This window comes from Mastigoproctus giganteus, chromosome 6, assembly GCF_048544385.1.
Source record: "Mastigoproctus giganteus isolate SK-2022 chromosome 6, ASM4854438v1, whole genome shotgun sequence".
In the NCBI taxonomy this organism is placed as follows: Eukaryota; Metazoa; Arthropoda; class Arachnida; order Uropygi; family Thelyphonidae; genus Mastigoproctus; species Mastigoproctus giganteus.
In genome coordinates, this window is record NC_143580.1 from 224,041,250 (window position 1) to 224,068,318 (window position 27,069).

Consider the following 27,069-nt stretch of genomic DNA (forward strand, 5'->3'; position numbering starts at 1 on the left):
TATACCTTGTCTCGAAAGGTGATGTAGTTAGCCTCAACTAACAGCTTAATTAAGTGAAAAATTTCTTTAATAGGTAGCTTCGTATAATTAATCGGTGTCGAGGAAGGAAAATCGTTTTGAATATTTTCGTTAGATTCTTTTAATTGCGTTAATTTGATTTTTAATTGTTTTAAATTGATTTGAATTGTGTTAAATTGATTATTTAATTATTTATATTTTACTCTAATGTACCGGTAAGTTGTCGATTTTTTTCATTTTTTCCGTTTTAATTTCTGGAGGGTATCATACGGAAGTGTTCTACGCACTATATTGAGGTAAACTCCTCTTATTATTTTACTAATATTATAATTGAAATAGAAATGATAAAATTGACTACTATATAAAATATATCATACAATTAAAAACTGAATACTAATTAAAATATATCATACAATTAAAAACTGCATACTAATTAAAATATACCATACAAGTAAAAACTGCATACTAATTAAAATATGTATACATACATATTTCATTAATGTTCTTTAAATTTAATTAATAATTTTAAATTTAAATTAATTCAAATCTTTTTCTCTGCATTTTTTCTCAGATTATTTAGAGATTTCACTCTTTTAATCCGTCAATAATTGCTATTGAATTTTTAGGTACGTGATAACATTGGAGTTTCAGTAGATAATCAGAGCAGTCCACCACCACCAGAATTCATACCTCCTTTGCATTTAATTACTCCTTGGTTGTTTCAGGTAAAAATTTATGATATATTTATTTTCACTTTTGAGAAGAAACATGATGTTAATGATGTAATTTTTATGGACTTGTGTTTGACATCTGTTTTCTTTATTAATATTCACTGAATTATAATATTAACTAATACTTTATTACATTATTCATTTTGTCAGATATCAAAATAAAAAGATTTTTATGAAATGAACGTAATGAATATGATTTGTTTATTTTGGTTACTCTGATTTTCTAGGCCTCTTCACTTTGAATGAGAGTAATTCGTCGAAATTTATTTTGCTATTTTACCTGGAAGGTATAGATTCCCTGCTTTATTTCAATTTTTCCATTCACCTAGTAGTCTTTATTCATAAGTGAATAGAAAAGCATTTCCTTCTCTCTCACATATGCACCACTTGGACTCCCTACAGTCACAGCTGGCGTAGTGATAGCAAGGATGCGTTAGCTGATGTAGATGCTTCCTGACTGTGATGAGTGTAAATATATTTTTACAGACAAATAGTGGGCCAGAAAATTTGAATGTTTTATTATGGGGGACTTCAGTTTTCTAGATATTGTTGGGAACTTACAGGTTGGTCACTCACATCGTAGCAGGGGGTTTGTCTGGACATTTCTATGTCCCAGATGGCTGCTTTCTATATCACCTTTTTTAGAAATACCACAAGGAAAAGAAATATTCATGATCTGGTTATCAGTAGGGATTCATCAGATATCAAAAATCTTCAGATAAAGAAAACACTGACAAGTAGTGATCATAGTTTTTAATGTGCGATCTACTTAAATAAATAACTACTCTCAAAAAGACAGTCTTTTGTTTTCACAAAGGAGATTACAATGGTCTTAGATATCTTCCAAGTTCTTTTCAGTGGGAAAGTGAAAAATGTTCAAGAAAGTTATCTGAAACCTACTATGCTTTTAATGCTGACAAAAAGATATTGTTCAAGGTATGGAAATTTATTTATTTCCAAAAAGAACTGATGCTCTTAGTGACAGAGAAGAAAGATATGTGGGATGATTATAAATTATCAGGCAATCTAGAATCCTACAGTAAATATAAATTAGTCTGTAATAAAGTTACTTGAGGGGCAGCCATGATGAGACAGATTATGAGCAGTCATCCTTAGCTAAGAGTGCAAAGAACACTAACAAGGAATTCTTTGTTTAGCAATAAAAGGAAAGGAATCCAACATATATATATTGGTCTGCTTGATATCAGTGATAATGGTATTTATGATCCTTAATAAATATTTTGTATTTACGTGCGAGGAATTTTTTTTAACTTAAGGATACCAGTGGCCTAGCAAATACTAATTTTTAATTTAATGATATTATAACTGAAGTTATTATAATTAAAAGTGAACGAGACATCAAGAGCTCATGGATATTGAAGAAAGCTGCAGAAGAGGTTTAGCCTAGAAAATTACTAAAAAACAGAATTGAAGTAGGAGAGGATTTTGCCACCATTGCACTCATAACTTAATTTTATAATGCATTATGTACTGTCATCTCATAACACTGGAAGTAGCATAGTATTATTATTCTACTTTAGTTTAGTGTGATTTTTAATGTAAATTTAAAATTACACTTAATTCTGATAGTGATTTTCTTTAAACTGATACTGCAGACTTACAATACTTGTACATCTTATTGTTTGTGATTTTCAATTCGTGTATGGTTTTACCTTATGGTTGGCATTATGATTTTTTAATTTAATTTAGCTCTGTACTTCTGCATATGTTTAAACAATAAGGGATTCTAACATTGTTTATATTTTAAATTTTATTTTATTGTATTAAATATGATCAATATTGTAAAAATATATGGCTTATAATTTTTTTAAATTTAAGTAATGGCACTAGTGTAAACATTCAAGATATAATTATCTAACTTACTTTTAGGCTATTATGCTGAATGAAAAGTACCAGGAAGGAAGAATTCTTGCATATAGACTTTTAAGTTTGATCACAGTTCGTAGGCATGATTTACCATTACCAGAAGACTATCTTGTTCAGTTCTATAAGACTATTCATGATGGAATAGTCAGTGGTGATCAGGTAATATTTTCCTAACATGCATTTCTTATAAAATTATTAATGTAGTAATTTCTCAATAATCATGTTTTTAACACTTAAGAAAATCTTATTAATAAGGATTTTTAATTTTTATTGAAATCACTCATACCTACCTGCCAACTTTTTGATTTAGTTGGAAGTTTTCCAGTATTGTGGTGTGTGTTCTGATTTTCTGATGTTTAGTTTCTCCTGATTTTTAATGCAGTATGTCTTTTCAAACATGCAGATACAGGCATACCTCGAATAACGAATAGGATGCGTTCTACGAAATTACTTCGTTAAGCGAAACTTCGTTTTCAGAGGTAAAAATACTATGGCCAGAATAGGGATACGTTCCTACGTAAAGAAAATGAAAAGCTTTTTTTCCGAACAAAGAAAAGTTTTATTAAATAAACAGTCAACTTACATACAAAGTGAAATCACATTTTAAAATACGAGTCTAAAGATGTTATTTATGCTCTTTTTCTCTTGCATTTAGCAATTGCCTATACGGAGTTATTGCATTTAACACTGATCGCTTAACAATAACACTTCTTCCTAAATCAGGATCATTTTCACTAAAAAAATTTAAAACGTTTTCAATGTCATTTAAGTACCTTTTTTTTAAATCTTTGGTTGTTAACACTTTTTCGGCAGGAACTTCTTTAACTTCGTCTTCGTTGCTAACAAGGTTTTCTAAATCTTCCACTAAAAAAACATCATCTTCTGCATTCAATAAATTTCTAACATCCTCTTCATCGACATTTTCGAAACCTATTGATTGAGCCATCTGGATAACTTCATTTCTAATTTCTTGGATGTTATTTTCTTCTTCTAGTACAACTTCTGGGCCAAACTTATTTTGCCATATTTTGCGCCAAACTCCATTTAAGCATTTCTTAGTGACTTCTTTCCAAGAACTATCAATGTTTTCAATTGCGTTTTTAATGGTGTAGTTTTTCCAAAAAGTTTTAACTGTCATTTCCTCTTTATCCTCTAGTTCAGTTAAACTGCTTAATGTTCGACGCAGATAATAAGCTTTAAATGATGCTATTACTCCCTGATCCAATGGTTGAATCAGGGAAGTTGTGTTTGCTGGAAGAAACACAACTTTGACAGGAATGCATGTGTCCAACGTGTTAAGATCAGTAGGATGTCCCGGAGCATTGTCTAACAACAAAAGAGCTTTTTCTTCAAAGTTGTTTTTTTTTTGACAATACCGTTTTACTTCAGGACAAAAGTGGTTAACAAACCAATCAGTAAATAACTCCTTGGTAACCCACGCTTTTCTATTTGCTTTCCATATTACAGGTAAATTCATTTTTATGTTACCTTTTAACGCCCTCGGATTTTCTGAATGGTAAACTAATAACAATTTTAATTTATAATTGCCAGAGGCATTTGATCCAAAGAGTAACGTTAAACGGTCTTTGGCTGCTTTGAACCCAGCAGCTGATTTTTCTTCAATAGAAATGAAGCTTTTTGTTGGTTAGCCGTTTCCAGAACAAACCGCTTTCGTCAACATTGAACACCAAATATGGAAAATTTTCACGTTCAATTATTTCCTTTAGTTTTTCTGGAAACTTATTTGCAGCTTCTCCTGTTAATTTTACACTATGAATCCTGGCCCATTTTTTAAATTTCTCGAACCAACCACGAGAAGCCCCAAAGGTTTCCATAATTTCTTCAGTTTGTTTAGATTTCAGGTGATTAAACTGGAATATTTTTTTTTTATGTTAAATGGGGCTTGAAATTGCCGACTTCGTTATATCGAAGCTTCGTTATCAGAGGTAACGTTAACCGAGGTATGCCTGTATATGGTTTTGTTTTGTTTTTTATTTACAAACTACCAAATTTAACAATATGTGCTTAATTAACCTTTTCATGAGTTTGTTTGTTTGTTATTTAGTTTTTAGGAGCATTAGCAACTAAGGCCATATTGCTCCGGGATATGCGGTGGTCATTCCCTGACCTTTCCGCATCCTCCGTATTTGGTGGTGACAGGCTTGAACCCCGGTCTAATCAAGAAGCGTGTGCTACGCACTGCTGCTCCTTCCCACCTGGCAACGGAGGCGCCTTTTTTTTTTTCACGAGTATGCATATATATACATTTTTCCCATGTAAGGGACCAATGGATTAGTATTAGTAAGACCAAATAATATTAGGAAGCTCCAACTTTTTTTTGTATCAACCAAAAAAAAATTAAAACAAAATAATAATATAACATAATAAAACAAAACATATCTGTGCTGTTTCCGTTCCCACGAGATAACTATCCTCTAATTCTGCTTTGAACTTAGTTTCACACACACACAATTCTTTCAACACAGCATCAGCAGATTCTCTTAACACTCTATAGACACACAAAGCCATCTATCAACATGTTTGCAGGTAGCTGTTTTTATATTTATGATAGTTTTGAAAATTGGTATAGAAGGTACATTTAAAATGAACTGTAACTATCCCATACTTTTATCTTTTGTTTGATTAAATCTTTAACTTCTTTGGTCATCGACTTAGGCATTTTTCTTTTAGGAAACTTCTCCACTGGAACAAACGTAACGATAATTTCCAGGATAATTCCCATTTTGAACTCATATCCAACAGCCTATAGTTCTTTCTCCTTACCTCAATCCATTATAATCCCCTCTCTTGGAATAGAAGACCTTTTCTTTGACCACCAAAATCTCTTTGGACACTATCCTTTTAATGACATTGTGGTCACTACCCAATGTTGGTTCCTACATTGTAAAATTTTGGATGCAGTTTGAATACTTGGTAAGAACCAAGTTGAGGATATTAGAGCTCCTTTCTCTGACATGTTGGAATAAATACTTGGGAAGATTCAGACTAATAGATTAACAGTAGCCACAGGCAGAAGTGGAAATGATTCTTGCACTGCTTCTATTGGAATGAGCAGCAGCCCAGAATGCCAGATGCTGGGGATTTCAGGAACTGCTGGGGGGTCATGAAACAAGTAAATAGATGGGCTGTGTTAGAGTAACTAAGAGTAAGAACAGGTGCATGTATACTTGCATGTACACCAATGCTAGGAGTATAGTAAATAAATTTGATGAATTTGAAGTGCTGGTTAAGACATCTAATGTGTATAAGGGATGCAGAATCTGCCTATACTTTCTGTACAATGTGTACAGAAAGTATAGGCAGGACAGGAAGGGAGGAGGGGTTATGCTGTTAGTTAAGAAACACATAAAATCTAAGAAAGTGCATCCAGTTGACATATATGGACAGTGCAATGTTGAGTCAGTTTGGTGTGACATAAGCACTGGGAAAGCAAAAATTAGAGTAGAAGTGTGTTATTGGCCTAATGACTCTAATGAGGACAATGAACAATTATACAGGGAAATAGAGTGGGCCAGTAAATCAGGGTGTCTTATAATGGGGGATTTTAACTTCCCAGATATAGCCTGGAACTTGTGGGTTGGTCACTCACACACTAGCCGACCGGGCTAGCCAGGTGGGTAAAGTGCCTGCCTGGCAACCCAAAGGTCGCGGGTTCGATTCCCGCCTCGGGCTTGGATCAAAGTACTGCAAAAACCTTGGGAGGTGCACTATGGCCACAGAAGCCGATGCGCCAACAACTACCAAACCAAAAAAAAAAAAAAAAAACACACACTAGCAAGGCTTTTGTGGATTTATTGGATGATTGTTTTCTACAGCAGCGGCAACAAGCAGTATTTATTCATGCATTAAGAATTTACAGATAAAGGAACCACTGGGTGGTAGTGATCACAGTGTACTGATGTGGGATTTATTTAAAGTTGTAACTACCATCAGAGATGTACTGATGTGGGATTTATTTAAAGTTGTAACTACCATCAGAGATGTACTGATGTGGGATTTATTTAAAGTTGTAACTACCTTCTGTAACTACCAAGGTTAAAGGGAAGGGTTTTTGCTTTCCTACATGTGACAACAGTGGTCGCAGTTTTTTTTAGGTTCTATACAGTAGGACCAACTGATGATGTTACCAATAGCAAATTCTAAATGGGAAGCATTCAAGGAAGTAATTTTGGAAGCTACTAGGCTTTTTGTTCCAACCAAGAAATACTGCTGTAGGTTTAGGCCTAAATGGATGTCAGATGAACTAATTAGACTCATGGTAGAGAAGAAAAATGCATGGGATGCACGTAAATTGTCAGGCAGCACAGATGACTATGGTAGATACAAGCTAGTCTCTAATCAAATCACAAAGGAGGTTAGGCAAGCGAAGGCACATTAAGGAGTTATTCAAGGAGAAGAGGGCCAAGTGATTTTGTGATAACTGAGAGGAAAATGGAGGATAAATTGTTGAAGTTAAACATAAGAAAGGTACCTGGGGTAGATGTGATCTAGCCAGTTATTTTAAAGGCGGTGACAAAGGAAATAAGAAAACCTTTGGCCATAATTATGAGAGCATCCTTGGATTTGGGGGAATTCCCCCACAGACTGGAGATGTGCAAATGTATCTCCATTTCACAAAGGGTGACATGAGTAATTACAGACCTGTTAGGTTGTCTTCTGTTCCAGGGAAAATAATGGAGTCATTGATTAAAGAAACATTGCAGGATCATCTAGACAAGACAGCAGCAATAATTCAGACACAGCCTGGGTTTGTGAAGGGGAAGTCTTGTCTGACCAATTTAATTGAATACTACGATGTGGTCACAAAGAAACTGGATGCAAAAAATAATTTTGATATATACTTGGATTTCAGGAAACCTTTGATACTATTGCACATGGAAGACTATTGTACAAATTGGAGCAGTATGGCATTAAGGGCAAGTTGCTACAATGGATAAAAGGATGATTAAGTGGGAGAAGGCAGGGTAGTAATCAATGGGTACTGCTCTACGTGGTCTAATGTTATTAGTGGTGTCCCTCGGGTTTCAGTGTTGGGCCCATTGCTGTTTTGTATATTTATCAATGATATTGACGAAGGTATATCAAGCTTAATGTCAAAGTTTGCAGAAGATACAAAGGTTGACAGTGGTTTTTAATAACAGTAATGACAGTATACCGCTGCAACAGGAACTAGAAAAGTTGGGTTGATGGGCTGAGAAGTGGCAACTGAAGTTTAACATTGACAAATGGAAAGTACTGTGTATGGGAAGCAGTAACTCCAGAATAATGTATCAACTGTGTTGTACTACACTAACAGTGGTAGAGAATGAAAAGGTCCTGGGGTAATTGTGCAGTCAGATATGAAGTTTTTTGAGCAGCGCAGATGGTCTGCAAGAGTAGCTCATGGTGTCTTATCAACGATATATGGGAATTTTTCTAGCAGGGATAAGGAGGTGATTATCTTCTTGTATAAGGCAATGGTCAGGTCACACCTTGAGTACTGTATACAGGTATGGAGGCCTCATTTTATGGAAGGATGTAGAGCTGTTGGAATGCTTACAGAGAAGGGAAACAAAATTAGTAAATGAAACAAAGGGTTGCTCTTACAAAGAAAGGCTTAAATTTTCAATTACAATGTCTGGAGACTAGGCATTGTAATTGAATCAGATCACCTGTGATCTGATTCAATTGAGGCCTTATACACCTCGATCAGATCACCTGTGAGGTGATCTGATTGAGGTGTATAAGGCCTTGAATGGTTTGAACATGGTCAATGCTGATGGGATTCTTCCTCCTGCTCAGAATAATTGCCTGAGAGGGCAATTATTCTGAGCAGGAGGAAGAAGAACATTAAATTCAAAGAGCATTAAATTCAAATTGAGGAAAGACTGTTGCAGGATTTCCTTCAAGTGTGGAAGTTTGCCTTTAGCCAGCAAGTGGTTGATTGCCGCAACAAACTTCCATCTGTCGATGTAGAATTTGTTAGCTTAAATAGATTCAAGGCAGAACTAGACAAACATTTGGAGTGAGTGGATGGGTGATATGAGTTTTTTTTTTTTTTTTGGGCTGATGCTGTATAAGCTTGATTTCTTGCATCATATGCCTTACTAATGCTAATAAAAGGATGGTTGAGTGGAAGAAGAGAGAGTGGTAATCAACGTACACTGCTGTTTGTGGGCTAATGTTATTAGTGGAATCCCATTGTTGTTTTGTATATTTAACAATGATATTGATGAAGATATATCAGGCTGAATGTCAAAGTTTGCAGATGATACAAATGTTGGCAGGGATGTTAATGACAATACGCTACTGCAACAGGATCTATAAAAGTGGAGAATGAAAGAAACCTGGGGTCTCTTTCATTCTCCACTTTTATATAGTCAATTAAATAGTTAATTGTGCAGTGAGATGTGAAATTTTCTGAGCATGGGTCTTGTCAATGATATAGAGGAATTTTGCTAGTAGGGATAAGGAGGTGATTATCCCATTGTATAAGGCAATGGTCAGGCCACACCTTGAGTACTGCATACAGGTCTGGAGGTCTCATTTTAGGAAGGATGTAGAGTTGCTAAAATGAGTACAGAGAGGGGCAACAATATTGGTGAATGGAACAAAGGGTTGCTCTCACAAAGAAAGGCTTAAGATTTACAAATTACAGTGTCTGGTGATTAGGCACCTGTGGGGGCAATCTGATTGTTGTGTATAAGGACTTGAATGGATTGAGGAGGCTCAATGCTGATGGGATTCTTCCTCCTGCTCAGATTACAAACCTAAGGGGGCATAGATTCAAATTGAGGAAAGACAGTTGTAGGACAGATGTGCAGAAGTTTGCCTTTACCTTTACCCAACGACTAGATTGCTGGAACAAACCTGTATCTGTTGTTGTGGAAGTTGATAGCTTAAATAAATTCAAGGCAGAACTTGACAAACATTTGCAATGAATGGATCAGTGAAACAGGAAGGTTTTTTTTTTTTTTTTTTTTGGCTGATTTTCTTGCATCTCATGTGCCTCTACTAATGCCTAATGTCAAAATAACAATCATCCAAATGGCTCAGAAATGTGTTTTCCCCATGGTATTGTCTATCCACTATTTCCAGTCTATAGGATTGAAGTCTCCTATAATGAAGTAGTCACACTTTGCTGCCCATTCAAGTTGTTTATAGAGTTTTGTTGTACAGTCAGTCCTCGTAGAGCACGATAGTTGTGTTCCTAGAAACCCTCGTGCAATATAAATAACAGGCCCTATGGGAAAAATAGGGTTAGGTACCAACCACCCAAAGTTGAACACACATTTGTAACCAAAACATTACCAAACACAATAAATAATTGTAATAAAATACTTACATATATTTTATTAGATAATAGTCGTAATAAAATACTTACTAGATTTGATAATAGAGAGCTCTTAAGTGCTCGATAATTCCTATAATCTATTATATTATGAAAACAACAGGGATTACCTTTATTTTAGATATAGGAAGCTTCTTTTCCAGCCAACTCTCCTAGTCCAATGCGCTAATAATTCTTTGGGAAGGGGATATCAATCTTACAAAAAAAATGTGGGACATCTTCACCACTGTCAGAACTGTAGTGTTCAGACCCTTCGGACTTCTGTCTTCATTCCTTTGTCAAGGAATGTAGAGAATAATCTCCCCATGTCCATTAAGCTTTTTAGACCCCTAAATTTTAATTCTAATGTAAGCTACAGCCGAAGAGAATAATTGGTCCATATTTATTAAGCTTTTAGACCTTCAAAATTTAATTTTATATCAATCCACGTAGTGGTTTCCTTGCTGAGAGAGGTATGGCGTTTGAAGACAGAAGTCTTGAGCGCCTCAAAGTTGAGACCGAGGGGTCTGAACACTACAGTTCTGCTAGAGGAATCTGTTATAAACTGGTAGTAAACTCGATCTAATTGCATTTGTGATGATACCGATAGCTGGAATTGTCGGTTTTTACGTTATTATGGTGAAGTGTGTTTCCCCTTTACTGATATAAAAAACAATAATACATTTTCAGAATATTCTCTTCATTCCCATCGTGTTGCATTCAGTTGTGGTGATTCCGCATTGGACTGCCATTTCTTGTAAACACAAAGGCGAATTGTGAATAAACGAATTCAATTCGTGTATACGACATCGTTCCCCTATTTATAAGTCGTGTATGATTGAATTTGTGTAGTGTAAACACGTGTTGTACGAGGACTGACTGTACTTCTCAAGATATTTGTGATCTGTAACCTGCCCTGACTGTCATCTTCTCTCTTCCACATGTCTTGCACCAACAAGCCTCATTATCCGACTCAACTTGATCTCACTCTGCATACAGTCTAATCCCTTTCAGAGAAAATTTGATAAGAAGCATTACTCTCCTTATCCCCTCCTGAACACACTATACTCATCATAATAAAATTCTCCATTCCCTATTCCTTCACCATGTTTCTGTTTGTCCTATTATATCAGCATTGATTATCAAAAGTTAAAAAATTTATTTCATTTATTTACAATACTCCTTACATTACAACATAAACTACTACCAAATAATACATAAACAGATTAAATTTTATATCTTTTTGCTTTTTGCAATCCTTCCACATTGTTTGTGGTTTCTTAAACATTTTCCTGGTGGTACATGACCACTGGTGGAATTTGAACTTATTTCAATGTGTCTTTCTTTCTCTGCATAAGATAATAACATATTGGACATGAGTACATTCAGGGTGGGTTCAAGTGTGATTTTTGTCCAAGTGATAATTTATCTTTTAATTTATTTCCTGATAAGTTTGGGTAATGAAATTTGTCCATCGTAAAAGTCAACTCAGTTTGCAGGAGATTTATGAGAGATTTTCAAGTGTACACTTTTCAAATCAAAATTTTGTCATTGGTGTCTTGATGAATTTTGGGTTTAATCTTTTTGATGATCCTGGGCCATTTGTTCTGGGCATGGACTGCATTAATTTGGGTTAGAGATATATGTTCAAAGAAGCATGCTAAATGTGGGTGGTCAGAGTTAAAATAGTATCAGGTTCAATGATATCACTACGGGAACAGTTTAAAAAAAATCCTGTCAAGTTGTGTGGCAGGAGAGGGCAGTATGGTAACACCTGGAATTTTAGAATATCATCCAGGTTATTCCATATCTGAATTGAAAGTGGAAGGTTGAAGTCACCTAAAATGATTTTGAAACTCTTTCCAAAAATTCCATTGCAAGCCAGTTGAGCCAATTATCATAAGTAACTTTACAGTTAGCATAAATTTAACAGTAATTTTGGATTCACTTTAGAGTGTCAAAAGTGTGTGAAAAATGTTCAGAGAGCAACCATTATCAGAGATACACTAGCTTTCATAATTGTTTGAGTGCTGGATTATTTCTCTGGTTCTTCAGGTTGCCACTATTTAATGAAAAACATAGCACATTAAATTTTGAACTTACAGGATGTACTATATCATTGGTTAGTGAATTAGTTCAATATATTGGACATTACTAGATTTGGAACAGTCCCTGCTTTTAAGCTTCACTGAATTGATAATCTTTTAAAGGAATATTGAAGATGGAAGAAACACTAAAACTGAATTACTTTTAAATAGAACCTATTGTGCTAAATATATTATTGCAAGAATTACAATGGAATGCATTCTTATAAACTCTTACTGAAACACTAAAATCTTACTTAACTAAGTTGGTGACATTTCTATTCACCAATATAAAAAAACAAGTTATTTTTCATTTTTTATGAAAATTGGTCTCTTATTAATACTGATTTCTATTTTTCACTTACCGTATTGATGTACTATATAGGTCATCACATAGGTTGAGTTCTGTATGTTGTGTTCAAATCCACATGTCCTGCAAAATGTGTGATTTTGCAAGTCGTGAATTTTCAGATGCTCTCCATTACTGATGGTGAGCATTTAGAAATTGTAACTTCCTCTGACTCAGTATGACTGTCCTGAAGCATAAACAGATTGGACTGTTTATGTCACTGAATTATGACCACCCTTATGAAAAGGCAGTCTGCTGACGAGGCTACTAGTGACAGTCGTGTTCCAAGCCGCTAAGTGGATTTTTCTTATTTATTGATTTGCAATTATTGTTTTTCTAAAACTTTTGATTTAAATTTAGTAGTATAACATTATTTTGTGATTTTTTGATTAATTTGGTGTATTTATTCTTTACTCGGCCTTGTAAAAGTATCGTCTCATGGTAAAAAGTATCATGGTGTATTGTCAATGATATATAGAAATTTTTCTAGCAGGGATAAGGAGGTGATTATTCCCTTGTATAAGGCAATGGTCAGGCCACACCTAGAGTACTGTATACAGGCCTGGAGGCCTCATTTCAGGAAGGATGTAGAGCTGCTGGAACGAGTACAGAGAAGGGCAACTAGATTGGTGAATGGGACAAAGGGGTTCTCTTACGAAGAAAGGCTTAAGTTTTGCAAATTACAGTGTCTGGAAACTAGGCACCAGCGGGGTGATCTGATACAGGTGTACAAAGCCTTGAATGGTTTGAGCATGCTCAATGCTGATGGGATTCTTCCTCTAGCTCAGAAAAATCACCTGAGAGGGCATAAATTCAAATTGAGGAAAGACAGATGTAGGATAGATGTGCGGAAATTTGCCTTTAGCCAGCGGGTGGTTGGTGGGTGGAACAGACTTCCATCCCTTGTCGTGGAAGTTGATAGCCTAAATAAGTTTAAGGCTCAGCTGGACAGGTATTTCGAACGAACAGAGGGGTGAAGTGGAAGTGGTTATTTTTATTTATTTATGTTACTTTTTTTTTTTTTTTTGGCTGATGCTGCATAAGCTTGCTTTCTTGCATCAAATGCCTCTACTAATGCTAATGCTAATGCTAATGCTAATCGGTAAGGGTTTCCACGTGTTCGTAACTACCGCTACCGTTATTAACTTTCCCGCCATTGTGATACCGTACTAGATATACCGTAGGTTATATACCGTACTAGATAGCGTTAGTTGAACTTCGTTAGCAGTTAAATTGTACGTTTAAATAAATACATATAACGACTTAGATTACAAACGTAATATAATTAATAACATAACATAATTAATTAATAAATTAATAGAATCATGACTCAGACCAGAGCAGCAAAGCAAAAGGCTCAAGCTAATGGAAGTGCTGTGGCTCAGAGCAGAACTGAGGGGGGCAGTTGTCCTCTGACTCACAGCCTTATAAAATGCACTGTTTGCTTGATGTTTGCAGAGCAATCGGGTACAGGAGATGATACTGCCAAGGGGGATGTCTTTGTGTGTGCGCGATGCAAGGAGTGTATCGATATCAGGCAACAACTCGGCGTTCTTGTGGGCCTATATGAGAGCTTGAAGGACAGGGTGGATGCCCTCGAAGAAACTAAATTGAGGGGCCCATCAAGCTCTCAGCTGCCCACATCAACGCCAGAGCTTGCACTTGGGCATCGCGTGACAGAGATACAACCCCCAAGGCAGAATGTGCTGGTCCCGAAGGAACTAGTAGTTGTTGGTGACTCTATTGTCAGGGAAACAGGGAACATGCTTTGTAAAAAAGATAGGTGGAACAGGACCAGGGTATGTCTGCCAGGGGCAAAGGTTGATGACGTTCTAGAGCGAATATCATCTTTTAAGGGCACAAAAGGTGATATAGTTGTACACGTTGGCACTAATAATATTAAGAGTAGGAGACCGGCAGAATTACTTAACAAGTACAGGTCACTGTTGAACAAAAGCCGAGAATTAGGGTTGAATTTGAAAGTGTCTGCAATTCTGCCCAGACACGATAGGAGGGAGTATATGATGAGAGCCTTGTCGATCAATTCGGCCCTGGAAAGATTGTGCAAGGCTCAAGGGGTAGAATTTTTTTCAGCCTGGACTGTACTTGTTAACAGGAGAGATTGCTTCTACAGGGATGGGATACACTTAAATAGAAAGGGTGCAAGAATATTTGCTGATGCTATCGAGGCAGTGTTAGGTGGGTCGGAAAACTGCTAGCTTGGGGGGAGACAAAGACCAATAGATTGACAGTAGCCACTGGCAGAGGTGAAAGAGATTCTTGCACTGCTTCTATTAGAATGAGCAGAAGCCTGAAAAACAAGATGCATGGTATTTCAGAGACTGCTGGGAGCCATTGCGGTACAAGTAAACACATGGGTTGTGTTAGGGTAGCTAAGAATAGAAACAGGCGCAGGTATACTTGCGTGTACACCAATGCTAGGAGTTTAGTAAATAAATTTGATGAATTTGAGGTATTGCTCAAAACATCGAAGGCAGATATTGTTGGGATATCAGAGACGTGGTGTCACACAGATATAAGGGATGCGGAACTGCAATTTGGGGAGTACAACGTCTACAGAAAGGATAGACAGGATAGGAAGGGGGGAGGTGTTATGCTATTAGTTAAGAAACACATAAAAACCAAGGAAGTGAAGCCAGTCGACATTGCTGGACAGTGCAGTGTGGAGTCAGTTTGGTGTGACATAAACATTGGGAGATCAAAATTGAGAGTAGGAGTGTGCTATAGGCCTAATGACTCTGATGAGTATAATAAGGAACTGTACAGGGAAATAGAGTGGGCCAGTAAATCAGAGTGTCTTATAATGGGAGATTTTAATTTCCCAGATATTGACTGGAATTTGGGGGCTGGATACTCACACACTAGCAGGGCTTTTGTGGATTTATTGGATGATTGTTTTCTACATCAGCATGTTCGGGAGGCAACTAGAGGGAGTAATACTCTTGATTTGATTATCAGCAGTGATTCTTCATGCATTAAGAATCTGCAGATAAATGAACCACTAGGTGACAGTGATCACAGTGTGCTGAAGTGGGATTTACTCAAAGAGGTAACTACCATTAGGGGCAAAGGGAAGGGTTATTGCTTCCGTAAAGGCGACTACGATGGACTGAGACAGTATTTAAATTCTATACAGTGGGACCAACTGATGATGTTACCAACAGCAAATTCAAAATGGGAAGCATTCAAAGAACTTATCTTGGAAGCTACTAGGCTTTACATACCAAGAAATATTGTTCAAGGTTTAGGCCAAAATGGATGTCAGATGAACTAATGAGGCATATGGCAGAGAAGAAAAATGCATGGGATACTTCCAAATTAACACATGACACAGAAGCCTATGATAGATACAAGTTGATATGCAACCAAGTTACAAAGGAGGTTAGGCAGGCGAAGGCAGATTACGAGAAATCCTTGGCAAGGGATGCAAAGAAAAACAGCAAAGAGTTCTTTACTTATGTAAACTCTAGAAGGAAAGGGATGAATCAGATTCGTCCACTTGATATTGATGGGTCAAGTGTTGATGATCCTGCTCAGGTAGCTAACAAACTAAATGAATATTTTGCATCGACATTCACACATGAGGAGTTATTCAGCGAGGGGAATGCCAGAGGTGTATTCAATTCTAGCAGTAAGTTACAGAATCTTGAAATAACTGGGAGTAAAGTGGAGGAGAAACTGTTGAAGATAAACACAAGAAAGGCACCCGGGGTGGATGGGATCTATCCAGTTATATTAAAGGAGGCAGCAAAGGAAGTAAGCAAACCCTTAGCCATAATTATGAGAGCTTCCTTGGACTCAGGGGAGGTACCCATAGACTGGAAATGTGCAAATGTGACCCCAATTCACAAAGGAGGATCAAAGGCTGACACAAGTAATTATAGACCTGTGAGCTTAACTTCTGTTCCAGGAAAATTAATGGAGGCACTGGTTAAAGAAGCACTGCAGGATCATTTAGACAAGACTTCAGTTATAGCTCAGACACAGCATGGTTTTGTTAAGGGAAAGTCTTGCCTGACCAACTTGATTGGATACTATGATGCAGTCACAAAAGAACTGGATGCAGGGAATAACTTTGATATTATATACTTGGATCTTAGAAAGGCTTTTGATACTGTTGCACATGGAAGACTGCTACACAAATTGGAGCAGTGTGACATTGGAGGCAAATTGCTGCTATGGATAAAGGGGTGGTTGGGGGGGAGAAGACAGAGAGTGGTAATCAATGGACACTGCTCATCGTGGACTTATGTTATTAGTGGAGTCCCTCAGGGCTCAGTGTTGGGTCCATTATTGTTTTCTGTATTTATAAATGATATTGATGATGGTATATCGGGATTAATGTCCAAGTTTGCAGACGATACAAAGGTTGGCAGGATTGTCAAGGACACTACTGACACTATGCTGCTGCAACAGGATCTGGAAAGGTTGAGCAGATGGGCTGAGAGGTGGCAAATGAAGTTTAACATTGACAAATGTAAAGTACTACACATGGGAAAAAGCAACCCCAGAGCAATGTATCAACTCTGTGGTACTACACTGACAGTGGTAGAGAATGAAAGGGACCTGGGGGTGGTTGTGCAGGCAGATATGAAGTTCTCTGAGCAATGCAGACGGGCTGCAAGAGTAGCTCATGGTGTATTGTCAATGATATATAGGAATTTTTCTAGCAGGGATAAGGGGGTGATTATTCCCTTGTATAAGGCAATGGTCAGGCCACACCTAGAGTACTGTATACAGGTCTGGAGGCCTCATTTCAAGAAGGATGTAGAGCTGCTGGAACGAGTACAGAGAAGGGCAACAAGATTAGTGAATGGAACAAAGGGGTGCTCTTACGAAGAAAGGCTTAAGTTTTGCAAATTACAGTGTCTGGAGACTAGGCACCAGCGAGGTGATCTGATAGAGGTGTATGAAGCCTTGAATGGTTTAAGCATGCTCAATGCTGATGGGATTCTTCCTCTAGCTCAGAATAATCACCTGAGAGGGCATAAATTCAAATTGAGGAAAGACAGATGTAGGATAGACGTGCGGAAATTTGCCTTTAGCCAGTGGGTGGTTGGTTGGTGGAACAGACTTCCATCCCTTGTGGTGGAGGTTGATAGCCTAAATAAGTTTAAGGATCAACTGGACAGGTATTTTGAACGAACAGAGGGGTGAAGTGGAAGTGGTTTTTTTTTTTTTTTTTTTTTCACTGATGCTGCATAAGCTTGCTTTCTTGCATCAAATGCCTCTACTAATGCTAATGCTAAAAGTGAATGCTACCCGTTTACCACGTGAGTTACGAGACTGCGCAGTTAGTAGACTACCTAGCATAGATAAGTTGTCAGTGGTTCAGTAGGTAGTAATATTCCGAGTGTGATGGGTAAAAGGAAGGATTTATCGGACTTTGATAAAGGACAAATTGTGGGTGTTCAACGAGCTAGTTCCTCGATTTCCCAAACAGCTGAACTGGTGGGGTGTTCGAGAGCCACTGTAGTTAAAGTATACCAGGACTCCCATCAAAATGGTCAAACAACGACATGATGGCAAAACTGCAAACATAAAAAAAAATCACTTCTAACATCAAAAAAAGGTTTATGTTAGAAGTGAGCGCCAGGTCAGACGACTCGAACAGGCGCAGCACTGTTGAAGAGTTGACTACTCAATACAACATGGGCCAACCCGGAACAATATCTGCCATGAACATGCGTCACACGCTCGCCCTTATGGGCTATACCAGCAGATGACCCCTATGGCATTCTCTCCTAACTAAGGTTCATCGGCGTAAAAGACTCGCCTGGTGCAAAGAGCATGCAAATTGGACGTTAGAAGACTGGAAGAAAGTGTGCTGGTCAGATGAGTCACGTTATTTACTCCACACCATGGATGGTTGTTTACGGATTTGGCGTCAACAATGTGAGGCTCTTGATTCATCAAACGTGCAGGCCAGTGGAGGCAGTTGTATGGTGTGGGGCATGTTTCACTGGCAGAAACTTGGACCCCTGGTGCATGTGGAACAACGTATCACTGGTCTCTGCTGTCGTCAACCACTTGCTGACTGTGTACATCCTGCTGTGTTACACTTTTTCCTGAATGGCGATGGTGTCTTCCAAGATGATAATGCGCCCGAGCCACCGGGCCTTGTTGTGCAGGAATGGTTTGAGGAACACAGTTCTGACATCCAGCATATCGATTGGCCTCCGATCTCCCCCAATATCAATCCCATAGAGCACTTCTGAGACACTATGGAAAGGCATATCAGGCATCTGGATACACCAGTCATCTCCATCCCTGCATTGCTGACCACATTACACACAGCTTGGTTGGGTTGGCCATACCTCCCAAACGCTTCCGACATCTTGTTGAATCAATGCCACGTCAGATAGCTGCTATACTGAGGGCAAAAAGGGGGACCTACGAAGTATTAGGTAGGTAGTCATCATTCAGTGATCACTCAGTGTATATTGTAATACACTGGTTAATTTATGTATGTCAATGTAGAGCATGGTGTAGCAGTGCACAATATAGTTTTCAGTTTTGTATTTACTCAGTGGTTTTAACTTGCACTTTATAATTTTTATATTATTAAAAAGTTATTTTGCTTTTTTCATTATTTACAAGAATCTTAGTTTTTTTTTGTTAATACATATTTCTCTTTTTCACTTACCAGAAAATAATAAATACAATTGTGGAGTTTTGTGGCCCCAAATTTTTTTCTGTTGGTCTTCCGGGATGTACTTTACTTCTTCTTGATTTTATATATGCTGCTGATACTGTTGCCTTATCAAATGAACTAAAAGAAGTAAGTTTGTTTTTAATTCCTTTTATTTTTTATGTAAGTATATAGAAATAAGAATCATACAAATTAGCAAAATATAATGAACTTTTAATATTTTATAATTGCTAATTTAAAAGCAAATCACATCACTTATCTATCTTGTTTTTGATATTCTCTTTTTTAATTGCATGAAATATTAAGACTCACAAAGCCGAAGATGGCTTCAAGACTTCATTATGGAAACATAAGAAGGACCAAATATTTATTATAAAACCAAGAAAATATTAGTAATCATCAATAAATTAGGAAATTTTGATAGTGCTGTATAATGATTGCCAGCTGCTGTAGAGTAGGTGTGCATAACTGCAGGGTGTATGCCATATGTTCAAATCCACAAACTCTATAAATACATATTTTAATATGTGATCACTGTATTTAGCATGCTTTATGTTTTACATTTGTAAATTTCTCTTATCCAAAAAGCTGGCATAAAATTGAAAAACAGAAAATACAAAATCAAATAAATATGAAATAACTACTGCAGCCATTATTACAAAAATTTTATTTTATGAACTAGACGGGATAAGTAACCGTGGGGGGGGGAATCATTAAGAAATTTTCATAAATGCACACCCTCTGTGCACCTGTTTGGAAACCTGGCAGTATGGTGATTACCTTCCTCTGTGAAAGGTAATCCTTGATGCAGCAAAATAAGTTATGGTAGATTGGCTTCTGCAAGTCTGCCGAGGACGCTTGGCCACTAGAATGAGTCAAACGCCCTGGAAATGTCAACAGAGATTACCAGGAAGTATTTCATGTTTGTGTTCCTTGCAGCAATAATGATAATTTCTAGGGCAGCCTTTCTTGAAGCCATAGTGATTCGATGACTGTAAGTTCACATTGGTATAGTGCTGGCTGATTCTAAGGTGGAGAAGATGCTGAAATAGTTTACTTAATAAAGAAAGTATCGCTTTGTGCCAGTAGGAGTCTAGTTGTTCTTGTGGTTTGCTTGGGTTTTTTAATATTAGTTGGATGTTTGCTGTCTTCCAGGATGATGGAAAACATCCTCTTTTGAGGCAGTGGTTGAAAAGATTATAGCCGGAGTGTATTCCACAACTTTTTTCACAATCTCTGGTCCAGCATGTCTGTTCCAGGCAATTTCCTGTTTCTAAGTCTGTTGGATGCTAGATGGAGTTCTTCCAACAAGAATGGCAATTCTGTTGTTTGCATGTGGTACTTTTCATTCTCTTAGCATAGCTTAATCTGTTGTTGGGTAGTTGGGGGTGACTGGTGTCTTGAACACTGTATCCAAGATGATGTTGATGATTCTTTGCCATTTGGTGCTGTTGTGGAAAGAATTACCTCTTCTCTGGGGAGTTTGTTAGTGGTCACCATGTGGACCATGCCCCAGGGATCATCATTATCGGCTATTGTTACCAAGTAGTCCAGGGCATTGTCGAGGCCACGTTACGGCGAGGATCTGGGTATATTCTTACCATGTGTACGCCATATCCAAAAATTTAATTACTTCATACAGCATGTCTCCCCACTTTTTCTTACTATTGAATACACCATGAATTGTCAAACTAATAGAGTAAGCTTATCTACAAAAAGATCTAAACCTCCCAAACACCACCTAGTTCATTTCACAAATATATGTGGTCTCAATTTAATCTCAACAATGTCCATTTCCACTTGCAGTCTGCCAAACCCCACGTACTTTTTCTGACAGAATCTCAGTTATCGGTTGATTCAACTACTGCTCATCTCAGTTGCCCAAATTATTCTCTGTATGATTTCTTTCGTCTCAAAGGTGGTACTTGTGCATATGTCCGTTCCGATATTCCCTGCCAGAGACTTGGTAATTTGGAATCTCCTCTTTTCGATCTTCTCTGGCTTAAAAACTCTCTACCTCGTTGTATCAAATTCATCTGTTGTCTCTACCATTCTCGCAACTCCACTAATCACTTGGAGCTCTTTGACTTCCTCTCTTTGCAGCTTGACTTTCTGCGCTTGCGCGAGTTGATGTATGTCGTGTTCGGTTATGCTCTTCATAGATTGCAAGTTTTAGTTACTTATCCTTGACCGTACAGCATGATTCAAGTACCAATAGATTCCTCTTCTTCCGCCCAACACGATGAGCCATCATCTCCATCATTAAACAAACAGGTACTTCATGTTTTATACTTTTTTATGCTATTGCTTCCATTATATTAGTTCTAACCTGTATACAGCCAGCAAACAATAGTGCCCTAAAGGCATATGATGACATCGTGGTCAACCTTGAGAAGTCGCAAAGTCCTGCGCTGCTGAACCCACAGGGTACGTTAAACTCTCCTATTCTTTCAGCTTTAAAACCTCCCCTCTCAGCAGAAATACAGTGGTTGTAAGAATACTAATCCTTATTCCGACCCCCACAGGCAAACCATCGTCAAGAGAACGCCTAAAATACAAGCGGTTTTAATTCTTCGCAGAAAAGTAATTAGTCAGACAAATTTCAACCTAAAGGCAAAGAATGGCAGAATCAGAAATTTCGACAAGCCCCCCCACGTGCTTCTGTTGTAAAGTGGATCATCAGGAAGCAGTAATCCAATGTACGTCATGTCGGCAATTTTACTGCACGGCCTGTACCAAATGCGATATAAAGCGGTTCAACAAGCAGCGACGTCAAAAGTACATTTGCCCATTCTGCAAAGAAAGTAAAGGACAAATGACAAATGCAACGGAATATGTGGATATCCAGAATGATACGGAGATCGAAAATAACCAAACAAACGTCCAAACATCAAACTTTAGTCAGACTCACGCTGCAAGTCAAACTGACTCAGTAGCGGTTAACCAGGAGTGTGAAATGGACTCAAAGGTCTGCAGTCAACAACCAATCATCGCGACACATGAAAATCCTGTGGAATGCAGGAAAGAAAGCCAAGGGGAAAGTGACCTCCTTAATGATGAGCAAAACAGGTTCCTGAAATACATTGATGGCATCTGTACAGAACACATGAAATTGTTCCACATGCAAACTGCAGAATTTCTGGAAAATATAATGTGGAAATTCACATCAATCTCTGACAGTCTGCAGAATTTATCTGAAGAGAACCAGCAGCTTCGTGTACAGAACAATGACATGAAACAAGAAATAGATCTCCTAACCAATCAAGTGCGTGAACTAACAACTTTATTTTTTCCCAATGAAAATAGTATATCCAACAACGTGGCTCTGGGAACCTCGGAAAACAAGCCACAAGAAGTAGAATTGATACATGATTCCAACTAAAAGGAATTATACTCCCCAATTTATGTATAATGCAATGCCTCATATGCCTGTCACCCTTAGCCCAATGGTAGCCATAACACAAGGAGATAATAATCAGCTTAATAGCAGAGACACAGGGCTGAATGACTGTAACTCACCCAAACCTGCATCTAACAACACTGGGGGTAGCCACGCAAAGGCCTCTCAGGTGGCCCTCTCCACAATACCGACCCAAAATACTACTAAATCTAAAAGGTTAAAGGAGACAATCCATACTGGAAAGGGTACAACAAGATCCACATTTGCAGAAGTAGTCACCGGCAAAAAAGATGCTGAGAATAACCAAAAGATCCCACCAGCAGGCCACATAGGCAGCCTCTATTCCCTGGCATCTCTCACCGACAAACATGTTCACTCAAAAGAAACCCGGATGACATATTCAACATATCAGAACATGGAACATGGAAGACGACACGGCAATAGAGATGCCACAGAACTTTCCTCTAAGGGTACTCGTGCTAATTCGTACAATATCACAGCAGTTCAGACTCGTGGTCGAATCTTTATATCTCGACTGGAACCGACTACTAAACCAGACAGCATTAAGGCCATGTTTACAGAAGTACATGGGATGAATATTGATGTGAGACAGAGAAGAACCAGGTATCCAACTTATGCCTCTTTCATCCTCACCTGCCACCCAGAGAAGATGAGCTTCGTACTGGATCCAAGGCTATGGCCCCCTGGAACCCTCATCAAATCCTTCCTAGATCAGAAGCCAAGGACCGCAATAAACCATCAACATCAAACGCAATAGCACTACCAAGCTCCCAAGCCAACAAAACTCATGAGAAATCAAATAACTTCACTGAGAACAAACTTACCATAGGAAACAAACTGTCTACATATCATTCAATCCAACTCTCAGCAGATTATAATGATAATCCCCAGAGCTTCAGACCTGTAAAGAATATCCCTGTACACATGGCAATGCACAGTAGACCAGTGCGAACCTTAAAAAGAGACCTGCCACCTGTACTAACTCTAGTTACTATGGCTACCACCATTCGAATTGTCTATCAAAATGCAAGGAGTATTTGTAACAAGCTAGACACTGTCGAACAGCTTCTCCTCTCTAAAACCTTTGATATTCTCTGCATTGCCGAAACGTGGCTTGGGAACGGGCGGGACTCCCTTGCCTGTGCTCCTCAGGCTGGGTACCAGATGCTCAGTTCCTCCAGAGAGGATCGTAGAGGTGGGGGAGTCGCAATATTCTATAATACCACTATCTTCTCATTGGTACATTCTGTAGTAACCCAATCCCTTGCATTTGAAGCTGCTATGGTATCCCTCAAGCTCAATGCCAACCTGATAGACATAGCAACAGTATACATTCCACCAGGCCCAAACAGTGACATCATTGAAGATGTGATCCACTGGCTGGTAAATCACCTCCATGCCTCTGCTAAGCACATTATTTGTGGAGATTTCAATCTTCCACCTACTCTCACACATCTTAGTAGGAAACTCATTAGAAGTATGGATTCATTGGGTATCGGCCTACTTAACTGCCACCCCACGAGAGGATCTAATCTCTTGGATCTAATGTTCTCTTCAGCACCATGCGACCTCGAAGACAGTCCTCAAAACCTATTTCAATCCGATCATGAACCCATTGCCATACTCCTGCACTTAGCCGCACCTAACTTTGATATCCAAAGCCCAAAAAAGAAAAAAGACATCACAGCACCCAAATTCATTGATCCATCACGATGTCTCGAAGCTGCATCCTCAATACCTTGGGAGGCTCTCAATAATTGTGATCTCGAGCTAGCTGTGGACCTCATGACCAGATGGATTCGAACCATTGCAAGTTATGGTGCTACAAAGACTGTCTGCATCACTCCCCGTTCGAGAGCTTGGTGGACACCAGCACTGAACAACAGCTTTCAACAAAAACAAAATCTGCATAAGAGATGGAAAGAATCAGGCGCTATTCAAGATCATATTGCCTTCTCCAGAGCCCGGGCAGTTTTCAACTGTCAGAAAATATTTGCAATTAAAAAGCATTTAAATTCAACCCTACGAAAAGGCAAATCGTTTTATGACTCTCAGCACACAGGAATTCCTAAAGCACTGGACCTTGAACTGTGGATGGACCACGTTGCACGGTTCTCAAACAGTGTGGCCCCGATGCACCTGAGCAACTTACCCATCAACGACATCCCTACTGATATGCTCGCCACCGTTCGCATCACCAGGAAGCAGCATTATAACTGCTATAAATGGATTGCCACCCACTGCAACTGCAGGCCCCGATCTTGTGCCACAATTCATGATTAAATGTCTTAGCTCGTTTATAATCGGTCCTCTACTATCAATTTTTAACCGTGTATTAACGCAACAATACTTTCCCCCTCTCTGGAACAGATATACTGTGAGGCCACACCCTAAATGCCAATCTGCAACCCTCATTAAACAGTTCAGGCCAATCTCTCATTCTTCCAGCCTCTTGAAGCTCATGGAGAAGACATTACTTTCCACCATCATCAATCAAATCATGCCTCACAAACCCCCACAGATTCACTATGGCATTCCAGGTAGATCCACAGTCACCAATTTAACATCGATAACCAACACCATTCTCAGTGCACTAGAAGCGAAAGCAGAGCTTTCTGTCACCTACATCGACCTGGAAGCTGCCTTCGACTCCATCAGTATCCCCTCACTTGTTCACCTCCTAGAAAACCACTTCTACATAAAAGGTGACATGTTGTGGTTTATCACAGCCCTGCTCTCTGACAGAACCATTCTTCTCAAAGTGGATCAACACACAATCTGGAGAAAGATCACTGCGGGAGTTCCCCAAGGCGGAGTTCTCTCCGGAGCATTATTCACCGCAATTATTATTCCGTTTGTGCAACAGAGAGAAGACATACTCTGCTATGCCGATGATATTAAAATATATACTCAGATTAACCCCGGCGAACATCTCTCGAACATCAATAAAAAGATCTGTGAAAAGTTACACGACTTAGGATCCTATCTCCATAAATTTGGCCTCCTCATTAACCCCGCCAAATCAGCCCAAATGGTCTTTTCTCTGAAGCACCAACCCACTGAAATCCAAGCCTCTCTAGACGGCATTCCCATCCCAGTGGTCAAGATGCATACAGACTTGGGAGTCGTCTTCGACTATAAACTGAGCTTCAACCCCCACATTGACAAGCTCACAGCAAAATTCTGTCAAATGCGCTGGACCACAAAACAACAACTGCTCCACGTTAGGGATCTGGATGTGACTCGTCGGTACGTATACACCTCAGTATACTCCGTCGTACTGTATGCCTCGGAAATTGGGGGGTCCGCGGCCCCTACCAACATCAAGCGCGTGTACTCCACCGAATACTGGCTCCTTCGTTGGATCATGCAAAAACATCGTCGTCCACCCCAGCAAAGGACAACTGTGATGGCGACGTCACTTCATTTTGCCCGACTTCCAAATCTTGTATTTGAAAAACGCCTTGTTCTCACTGTCAAGATGACAACCGGAATGGTCTCGGAGCCAAGCATCTGGGAACTGTGTGGCTGGAGGATCCCTCTACCCTGAGGATCCCTCTACCCTGAGGTCAGCTCCCACGCTCACAGCTCACTATAACAGACTAGCACTCAGTGACCGCTTTCTCCCCAGGGAGATGCTCCCCACAATCCTTTCAATTGACGGCGACCTCTGTAGGTTTGTGAAGGATCGGAGGTACCGAAGAGAGATCCTTAAGAGCCTGGCCATGGCCAGGCAAAGTGCACATTGATAAGGGCAGCATAATAATGCCCAATATATTGTAAATAATGTTCAAAGCACGATGTCTTTATGAATGTGTTGTAAATAAAGTGAAGAATATCTTTATGAATATAAATATTAACATAACATAATGTAAATGTGAATATCTTTATTATTTCATTGTAAATACTGTCAAAAGCATATATCCTGTAAACAATCTGACACTGATTCTATTTTATTGTTGGCTCTGGGGGATGAGCCCGAACTTCGATGTGGGCCCCGTCTCCCCAAGGCTATTATTGTCCACCAGCCAATGTAAAACCCCTGGCATTGCTGCTGTGAAGGGTCTATTGTATATACCATGTTTGTATACAATAAAGATTATATATATATTTCTCCAGTCCAACTTTCCTAACAGTGGGGTAATTTTCCTTGGTGATTTTAATGTTCACAACTCCAGCTGGCTTCCGTTTTCTAGTCACACCGACCCAGCTGGTCAAGATGCTGAGCGTTTTGCAGTAACTAATGACCTTGCACAGATTATTCATTTACCTACAAGAATACCAGACAATCATAACCATACAGCCAACACACTTGATCTTTTTCTCACAAACAACTCTTCTAAGTGCATGGTTGAAGTGAGTAGTCCTTTAGGCACCTCAGATCACAATTTGGTGATTTTCTCTTATCCAATGGAGCCTTTATCTCATGGCTGTTCCTAACCTCGTACTGTTTGGTATTACAAGAAATCAAAATGGGATGACCTGCAAGATTTCTTTTCCTTGTTCGGATTACTGTTTCAAAACTTCTGATATTAATGTTTGCTCAGATCATGTCAATGAAATTATTCTTGTAGGA

General features: G+C 38.6%; 1 protein-coding gene across 5 annotated transcripts in view; it reads left to right on the forward strand.

Moving 5' to 3' along the window:
- Positions 1-27,069, forward strand: part of LOC150085023 (ral GTPase-activating protein subunit alpha-1) — a 529,619-nt gene that overhangs the window by 298,441 nt on the left and 204,109 nt on the right. For all 5 annotated transcript variants that reach the window (XM_090376739.1, XM_090376741.1, XM_090376740.1 and 2 more), the window contains 3 exons: positions 645-743; positions 2,640-2,795; positions 19,070-19,201. In XM_090376739.1, the coding sequence (XP_090232865.1) occupies positions 645-743; positions 2,640-2,795; positions 19,070-19,201 (387 nt within the window). The remainder of the gene's footprint in view (positions 1-644; positions 744-2,639; positions 2,796-19,069; positions 19,202-27,069) is intronic.